We start from the raw sequence: 9,657 nt of genomic DNA, 5'->3' as shown, positions 1-9,657 counted from the left end.
GCCGCCGGACGGACCCCCTCGGGCGAGCGCGGCCGAGCAGCTCCCTTCGCTCGGGCGGCCCGACGATAGCGATAGGCAGTTGGGCTCAAGCCCCTTCCCAGCATCCTAAACCCTGAGCGGCCCAGGGGGACCCCGCTGCGCCCCGCGCTCCTGCCACACACGAGCCCATCGGAGGCTCCCGCGCCGCAGACCCCTCCTGCGCGGGAAGTAAAATAAAATTAAAAAGAAGAAGAAGGAAAAAAAAGCAATTGAGACTATTCCAAAGGGGGACTTTATTTCTTACACCGGAGCCAGGCGTCGGGGCGCCAGTTCTGCTTTGATACACAATAAATCAGCAAAGCTGTTACTCAGTTTGGAAACCAAGATTGCAGCGGCACTAAAAACACATTGAAAACATTTACTTTCTTCCCCCTTTTTTTTTTTTTCCTCTTTTGCTTTTGGTACAAAAATGGTACAAACAACAATACAAAATATTTGTGCTGTCGACGGTTACAAAAAAAAGGGGTTTTTCATTTTTGAACTCGTTTAATGGGCGCAAACTGCTTTTTGCGCTTCGGCGTGAGCACAGCAGGACACCAGAAGTCGTCCCAGGAACAACCACAGTCATGCGGGCTGCTACACGGGTTCTCCGTCGGAAAAGGAAACATGCAAAACCATAATAATAAAAAAAATAAAGAAAGTGCTCCAATTATACCTATCTACGGTGGCGGTGCTTTTTTCCCCTAGGTGACTGGTAGCTTCAAGCACTAACTACATTATGTACACGTGGTGGTGAGCAAGTGCAGATGGGTTTTGTGTGTACTCGAGATAACTTATTTTCCCCGGGAAACTGAGTTAACTTTGCTTGGGAGAAACCTACATGGTGTAGTTGCTGTTTTTAAACATATGCATTCATCGCTATATATCACCCCCCACCCCCAAAAAAAACCCCATTTTTTTTCACACTTACAATGAAGAGCTCCGAAAGACATCACAAATAAAAGCCCCGTATTTATCTCAACGCGCGTTTGAGGCTGCACGGAGTCGCAGCCTCCGCGTGCCGTGCCATGCCGTGCCGCCCCTGCGGGACCCTCGCTGCTCTCCGGCGCCCGGCGCGGCGAGGCCACCTCCCCGGTGGTCCATTGGGCCCGGCCACCCCCGAGCCCCCCCGGCCCGGCCGGGTGCACGCCGCTGCCCTGCGGTGCCCCACGGAAGGGAAAGCAACCTGCTGCGGTTCCTCGTTTCGGTGCAAAGCATTTCCTCGACCGACGCTTCCTATTGACAAGCTACGTAGTGGCTACACCGGGTGCCGACTGTTGCAGCTCCTCAGGTGGTAGCACCGGCCACGGCTCGAGGCCATGCACGTGGCTGTAGGTACGGTGGTGGACTGAGACATGGATGGTCCTTTGTGGTGTCTAGGAGGTAGGGAGGCCGCCGGCCGCTCGCCCCGGGAGCATCCCGTCCCGTCCCGTCCCCTGGACAGGGCTGGGCGCGGCGGCAGCGGCGGCTGGCGGTGGGTTGAGGCACGGGGGACACAACATGCAGTGAGTGGAGGGGCCGATGTGCGGACACCATCTCTTCAGTTAGTGTCTTACGTTTAATGCTTTCACCCAACGCTCCCTGCTTGCTGCCGGCAGCCTGGACAGCGGGACTGCCGCCGCGCCGCGGGGCCCGAACGCCCGGCCGAGGGAGGGTGCCGGCAAGAGCCCTACGGAGCCTCAAACGCGAGCCCAGCGGGCTGGATGGCAGGCGAAGGGGCTTGGGACGGCTGGACGGCAAGAGAAGTTCCCGCTGCTTCAGAGGAAAGTCCCCGATGGAAACAGGCTCGTTTATTTTTGATCACGCACATGTTTTTGTTTGGCTTCGGTTACGTAAATGCTCTTAAACACCTGAAATGTCTGGACCAGCTTAACTCTGAGGGTGTCTCCTCCGCTGCCAGGAGGAAGCAGCTCCCGCCAGCCGGAGCGCGGGTCCCTCCGCAGCCACCACCGTAACGCCAGAAGCACTGAGAGCATTTTTACTAGTCACCGCTTGGTCGTGGCCAGCAGCTCCTGCGACGCTCTGCCCCGGTCGTCACGCGCCCGAGCCCACGGCTCGGGAGACACCAAAGGCCAGGAGAGCAGGAGGGCACAGAGCCACCGGGGCTTTGCCACCGGACTAGCCAAGCGCACGTGGGGACACGAAGACGACCGGGTTCCCCGCGATGGAATGGACACCTGGAAAGGCATCGGACGCGGCGGCTCGCCAGGCACCTCCCAGCAGCCGCCCGGCTCCCCTCCGCCAGCCGAGGCTCTGCCACCGCTCGCTGCTTCCTCGAGAAACCCGGGGCAGCGCGGATGCTCCCCGCACCGCGAACGGACAGACCGACCCACCGACGGACCGACCGGCCAGGACAGAGAGACGGACGGCGTACTCGGCAATTAATAACGTACCAGCAACGTTTGAGACCCCGCGGGCAGACTTTTACCACATTCCACTTCATACAAGACACATTTCAAATGCTCATTCATTTACAGAAATTGCATTTTATAGAAAATATGATACAATGAAATATAAAATGCACTAGGAGCATTTCAAAAATCTATAGAGACGATCTTGCAGCCTAGTCGACCCTCCTGAACAACGTCCACTCACGGTCACACGCTCGCGTCTTCTCACTCGCGCTCTCTCGCGTGCATGCGCTCTCCGGCCCCCCCGCCCCCCCGTTAACTCTTAGCATTCAACTTGAGAATTAATCAAGATATCAAAAAAGCGTGATTATCCCCTGGATAATCACCTTCCAATACTGTGCACATTCTTGGATTTAAATGAAAATATATCTAAGCACTTTTACAATTTTTAGCGAACCCACTGCAAAATCGTCTGCAGAATATAAAACACAGGTAATCCAAGATTTCATAGCACATTAATTAAGTGGCTCATAATCCATTAAATGTGGTTTATATTACACATCCATGCAGTCTAAATCATTTTACAAACATTAGACATAAACCCACTAGTCCAAATCAGTAAAGGAAGAATGTAATAAAAAAAGCTAATAACTATTTGTTATTGGTTAAACTGACCCTACATATAAACTAGGTAGTATGCTACCATTTATAATACTGATGTGGAGTTACGCCTGGATGCCGCAAAGCCTCTTGCTGACTTGGCAATGTTTGAGCGCATCAACCACGAGACACCGACCCGGCCCCGGCTGCAGCTCTCGGCCGCAAGAAGCATCTGCTGCGGGCAGCAGCGCCGGCCCACCAGGGACGGAGGGGACACGTGGGCCGAGCTGCGTGCCGGCGGGGAGCTTGGGCTGCCAACGCCGCAGGGCATCAGCGCGGACCAGCCCTCGCGGTGACGGAGGGCAAAGCGCTGATGCAGAGCCCGCTCCTGCCCTTAGCACCGCTCTGGGGCCGGCTACGCCAGCTCTGCTGGGAAAACAGCGCGGGGCCGCCGGGTCGCGGGCTCCCTCGGGGTCGTGGGACCCCCCAGGTGAGCGGCCGCTGTCTCCGCCGCGGCACGGCGGCGGGTCCGAACCCACCGCGAGTGCGAGGACGGATGGACAGGGCTGTTGGTGGCTTCACGGGTTGAGGCGAGGGCTGCTGGGGTGTCGCCGGCTCGACGCTACGGTCCTACGCGGCTACGTGGAGGGCGAGCGGGTCGGGGCAGAGCCCCCGTCGCTGGTTTGCGTCGGCTAACACTGAATTATGTACAACGTGACGGCTAAGTTCACCACCTGCTTAGGCTTCAAGATGGCTGTTAAGATTTCGACTCAAAACACCTTCCCCTCCCGCCCCCCACCCCGGTCCTCTCCACCCCGAAATAAGTCACCCCCTAAAAAAAAGAACACAAAACAAAAAAGGAAAAAAAAAGGAAAAAAAGAACCAATCTCCACAGTTCCTTTTTGTTAACGCCTTCCCAGCTAGAACTGGCTTAGGGTCACAGGGAGTGCTGCCCAGGATGGTTGTATGCTTGTTTTCATCACTCCTGAGATTGAAGGGAATCTGATACATGCACCAAAAGGCACTTTCAAATATATATATATATATATTTTAAAAACAGTGCTTCTGTTCTAAGAAATTCAAGTTAAGACAGAGTGCCTTTCACTCTCTTTAGTCATAAAGCAGATAAACGAGCAATATCCCAGCTGACATTAAAAAGAAAGGAAAAAAAAAAAAAAGACGCAGCAGAGACAAGTGTTCATGCGAGACAGCTCAATATTCTAAAAAAAGAAATAAAAAAGGAAAAAAAAGGAAAAAAAAAAAGAAACCTCCTAAATCACCACTAAAAATAACAATACAGTCAGCAGGGGATATTAATTAAAAAAGCTGCCACATCTGTACAGTTCCTGCTTCTGCATCGGCTCTTTTTGTTACTGTTGTCATCTGTGGGTCTTTTCTTCTTTAAATCGTTTTTTTCTTCTTCTTCTTGTTCTTTTTTTTTTTTTTTTAAATAACGTGAGGTCAGTTTAGTCTTCCTCGCCTCCCCCGTACATGTCCGCCAGCTTCTTGAAGCGGGGCCCCCAGTCGTTAAGGTAGTCGTAGTCCTGGTCCCCGGAGCTGGAGGAGTTGAGGGAGCTGACGGAGCCGGCGGTGGAGCCGCTGCCCTCGTAGTCGAACACCAGCAGCGAGTCGTAGGGGGGGGCCGTGGGGTCGTTGTCCGCCGCCCGCAGGCCCTGGGGGGGCAAACGCACTGCGTCAATACCCCCGCGGGGTTCGGCACGAGCCCGGGCCGGCGGGACCCGGCGAGCGAAGCCGAAAGCGGCTAACGAAAACCCGGCGCCCCGCGTCCTCCCGAGGCTACGCTGCACCCCAAACCTTCCAGAAAAAGCTAGACGGAGCTTATTTCCAGGGATTTCCAGGGTTATTTCCAGGGGATTTACATCCAGGGATTCTCCTACCTGCCCTGGGGCTGGAAAGCTTTCCTTTTTGGCTGGCGTGTCCTTTTTGGGGTTGCCTGTTAGGATTTCCAGCTTGGCCACTGGAAGAGCAAACAGCACCCTTTCCTTTTCTACCAGCTATTCTACCACTGGTTTAATTAGTTATTTTGATGATTTTGATTCCTTCAGGAAAAAAAATCGCTCCTATTTACTCTGATTTAGCAGAGACTTGGGGTGGGAAATCCTGGCCAGTGGCCTCGGGGGCTGGTGAGCATCGCTGCTCCCGCTCGCGCTAGGCAACGCTCTAGGCAGGCCGCGGAAATGGCCTCGGGGTATGGAGAAATCAAACCGCTTCGCTCCAGCCCAGCTTTAGAAAAAGCCTCGTGGAACAGACCTGCGATAAAGAAAAACGTTGTGCATTCACACTTTCAGAAACTACAGTCTCGCTGCGGGGAGCCGGAGCATGTTTTATGGCAGGGAGCAGCGGCTGGAGCTTGCGCAAGCGGCAGCATCCGTGTGCATGCCGGTACGGAGACGCCAGGGTGTTTGTGTGTGTGTACAAAGGAAGGACAAGAACAAAGGAAGGAATTTTAATGATGAAAATGAGAAAAAGCACAGCAGGAAATTGATGTAATAATAGAATTAAATTGCTATAACATTTATTCTTCTGACTTAGGAAATGGATAGTGTGTTTTGTCTCAGAGGAAATAACACATTGATTGGTTTGCAACCACACAATCACTCATTTTAAAGCTAAAAATGAGATAAGAAATACTAAATGGATAGATATTTGTGGGAAAAAAAAGGTAAGGAACAGTAATCTAACGTAACATAAAGAAACTGTCTGTGATCTGAGTAGAACTTGTCTGTTCTGCAAACTCTTCCAGGTTTTAGACCAAATTGAGCTTCCTAGGGAGACACAGACTGGTGAAATAATTACAAGGCAGGAGCCACAAGTGGCACCTTTGGCCTTAGACAAACCACCCAGCTGCCTTGCCACGGCCTCCCCATCCGCAAGAAATTCCTCCCTTGTCCGCATCTGGACAACACTTCTACTGACAGCGACTGCAGCTCTCACAGCTATGGAAGTGAGAGTGGGATCAGGTTAGACTGCCAGGACGCTGAAAAAATGGTGTTTGAGGTACCCACAAACCAGAAATCTTGGGCTTCTTGTTTGCACGTTGGCTTTTTACAGAGCTGGTGCCTTTCTGAGGCCAAGCCTTGCTTCCTTTGCTCATGCAAACTGCTCCACCGGCTTTGGTCAGACTTCTTGTGTGGGCAATAGCATCGTTTGGTCCATAAGGCACATTGGAAAATGCTGCATAGCTGATGCTAGCTGGCTGCCGCAGCTTTAAAGATGGGGCACAAGACACCCTCAAGAACATACCTCGTTAATAAAGTCACCAATATCCCCGGGATGCGGGATTACTGGTCTTACAGGATACTGCGGTTCAGCACCGATGGGTCTCTCGTCTACCCTTCTGACGCCGGGTGCCTTGTTCAGCACGTGCTCCATGGTCTCCGGCTGCTGAAGCTGGCTTAAATCGTAATCCTGTGACAAACGGAAAGGCACAGAGTGAAACCACGAGCTTCCCATGCAGATTATCTACTCACCTCCCTCTACATAACAGACAAGGAACCTGAGGGGTCTAATCCTTTTTCAGCTGAGGTTCAATACCAAATCTTACCCCCATACATGCAGCACTTCTAACTATCTAAATTATAGCCAAAACTGATCTCGGAGTAACTCATAAAATTAACCTCCTCAGAGTGTATCTTAAAATATAAGTTAAATCAAATAGTTAAATGCTCTTTCAATATTTAACACGGTGTCCAAATCTTCGGGATCATATCCTGGCTTCGGTTTGTGTGTGCATGGATACGTGCGTAACATTTTCATCAAATACAAAATATAATGTAAAGATACGATGTTCATAGACATATTGTTGTAATTGCATTTGTACAGAAGTAAAACCATTAAAATGTGTATTGCATTTATACATGCAGGTTTTCTCAAGTAATTATGTTTTTTCTGCATGGGAAAAATCCCCAAAGACTAGGTTTCTATCAGGGAACGAGAACCAGGTAATATTTCATTAAAAATGTATTCATGTAGGTAATGGTGTTTTGCTGCTCTTCCTTTGCTGTTATTTTTAACGAATCCTTCCTAAAATATTTAAGCCTACAGTGTACTTGCCTGAAACCAGATACTTCAGCTAGTTTGAATGTTTGTAACAGTACTTTGTTCTTCTGGTAAAGCTATTCTTGTGCTTAGATGGGGATGACTGCATCTCTCCAGGAGCAATGTTTATAAGTAACTTGTCAGTGACAAGAACAAAAACAGGGGAGAAAAAGAAATGCCAAGTGCAAGGCGTGCAGGGGGGGCACGGTGCTGCAGCCCAGTGCAGGTCGTTACAAATGAAAGAAAGGGGAAAAAGCCTAGACTAAAAAGCTTCCAAAATGTTGTGACAAAGGCGGGAACGTGTGCACAGGCAACACGCAGCTGGAAGAAGTGTGTGTGCACCGAAGCCTACTGCAAATGTATGGAAGCATGGAAAACCCAGCAAAGCGTGTATTAGCATTCCCTTTTCGTACGCAGCGATAGAGAAAAGCTTTGTGCCAGCTCACTTTATCAAAACAGCCTACTAAAATACGTTGCATTTAGCTGGATGTGAGTTGAAGGCTTTTTTTTTTTAAAGAAAAGACGTCACGGACTCTTCCCTTGTGCCAGGTCGGAAGAAAAACGGTCCGGCGCCGGCGGCGGGGCTGCAGCGAGCAAAGCTTCACCGCAACACGCCTTGCGGTGAGAAAGAAAATCCCCAAACGTGTTTAGACATTTCTCACAAACGAAGGCCAAAAATTAAAAGAAATTAAAGGCACGTTCGGGACTACAAAGTAAACACAGGGAAAGCCAGGGAAAGCCCTGAGCTCAAGCAAACCAAGGCAAGTGCATGCAGCCACAGACTGGGGCAGGGCCACAGCCGTTGGATGGTTTTACCAAGGTCTCTGCAGGGAGAGAGGGCAAATGCACAATTTTAATGGCAGCGATAGAAAAAGGTTGCTTGAACAAGAGTGTTAATAGCTGGATTTATAACCCCTCCCCGGGAAGCTGGGCGTCCGCGCCACGCTGCTGGTGCCTCTAACGCTGCCTGGGCAAAGCGAGGGCGAGCGCAGGGCTTTGCACATGTATCAGGGGAAACCACGTGGCTTCCACCTTTCGGAGGGCTCGGATGCTACGGCGCTCCTCGGCGCCCGCCCGCGCGTCGGTACCGGTTCCTCAACGCCTCCCATCGCGCTGCGCGCCCAGCGAGGGGCCGTCTCACCTGGTCCTCCTCGCCGCCTCCCTCCTCGTCGTACTTGAGGATATTGTCGCGGACGTCGTCCTCGGGGTCGATCAGGAGCTGCTTGGTGTGGCGCTCCTTCTCCCGGCGCTTCATCCACACCACGAAGAGCAGGACCATGGCTGCGCGCAGAGCAAGCGGCGTCAGCCCCGCGGTGCCAGCGCGTCCGGCCGCGGCGCCCAGCTCCCGCTGCCCCGTTTCCCCGCCGGGCAGGGCGGCCGGCTCCGCGCCACGGCCCGACTCGCGCAACCGCAAGCAGGGAAGCAAACGCCACTTTTGTGGCGATGGTCCCATTTTACGGAGGCCAAACTTACACCGAGGTTACAGGCTAATGACGGTGCAAAGAACCCCCCATGCAATAAACCCTGCGCGTGTCGGCATGTGTATTCCAGCTAAACAAATGTGGGATAAACCGCGTATCATGTAACTTTTAGCATAGATCACAGACCACAGTGAGTTTGGGGAAGAAACTTCACTGGCTGCTGTTAAGAGGAATAAAACTTTATCCTATCGCATGCTCTAATTTATACGGGAGAGATCAGTGAAGGCTGTAAACAGTATGACAAGCCTCTGCTACAAACAAGTCTTTAAGATCCATCATGAACTTTGATTGAGCTGATGTTTACCAGGAGTAAAACAGGCAATCAAAGGCAAAGCGAACAGAAAGCGTGAAAACAGAAGTTTCCTGAAAGCATTTGATCTAAATCTTGAATTCCTACGAGGGGCACAAGAAAGAGGGAGAGGAAGGAGCGCTGCAGAGTCGCTAGGCAGCAGATGCAGACGAATGCCCACCACCTCCGCGCGCGCAGATGCTCTGCCAGCGCGATGCAACGCCGGCAGTGCCGCTCGCGAGCCTGTGCCATGGCAGTCGTTTGCTCAGTTGTCTGCAGTTTGTTAAGGAAGCCTGGTCTGGGGAGGCTGGGGAACGCTAGGTCACCTAATCCGATTTGGACTCAGTCCTATTCTTTTTTGGTAAGTGAGGGAGGCTTTCAAAAAGCACATTGGCCAAGACATTAGCATATGCATTCGGCCATTTACTTGCAAAGCAGATCTAAGACTGTTGGAAATCCTTTCAGGGAGCAGTGCGAGCTCTGCAGGCAAGGGGAGAAAATCCGGTAACGGACAACAAACTTCAGCATTTGCACGCCAGGCCCTGGCCGAGCCCTCGCAGCCCAGCAACAGCGACACAGTAACAGCTCCTGCATGACAAAAAAGTTTTCTGCACTTCAACAACTTTACCCAAGGGCAATGCAGGCTCCCAGCTCCACAACTGGGTTTGGCCAAGGGCCGTGTCCCCGGGGCTGTGCACTGCCTACACCATGCTCCAGTGACACATGGCAGCTGCTCTGGGAAGGGGAGGGCATCTCCACTCACGCAAAGCAACCACATCTCGTCTTCTTCAAGAAACCTGCTAACAGGCTAGTTTTCGTTCTCATACTCAATAGCTGCATAAAATGCAGCCAGGCAAGA

The 9,657-nt window shown here is 51.8% G+C and overlaps 1 protein-coding gene across 1 annotated transcript in view; it reads right to left on the bottom strand.

The window, feature by feature from the left end:
* Positions 1 to 248: 248 nt before the first annotated feature.
* Positions 249 to 9,657, bottom strand: part of CDH4 (cadherin 4) — a 460,217-nt gene continuing 450,808 nt past the window's right edge. Inside the window, exons 14-16 of the mRNA XM_064521589.1 lie at positions 8,170 to 8,309; positions 6,234 to 6,398; positions 249 to 4,642 (exon numbers count right to left, since the gene is read on the bottom strand). Coding sequence (XP_064377659.1) covers positions 4,436 to 4,642; positions 6,234 to 6,398; positions 8,170 to 8,309 — 512 coding nt within the window. The 3' untranslated portion in view covers positions 249 to 4,435. The remainder of the gene's footprint in view (positions 4,643 to 6,233; positions 6,399 to 8,169; positions 8,310 to 9,657) is intronic.

Source organism: Dromaius novaehollandiae, chromosome 16 (genome assembly GCF_036370855.1).
Source record: "Dromaius novaehollandiae isolate bDroNov1 chromosome 16, bDroNov1.hap1, whole genome shotgun sequence".
Classification (NCBI taxonomy): domain Eukaryota; kingdom Metazoa; phylum Chordata; class Aves; order Casuariiformes; family Dromaiidae; genus Dromaius; species Dromaius novaehollandiae.
This window is presented reverse-complemented; position numbering and strand designations above follow the sequence as displayed.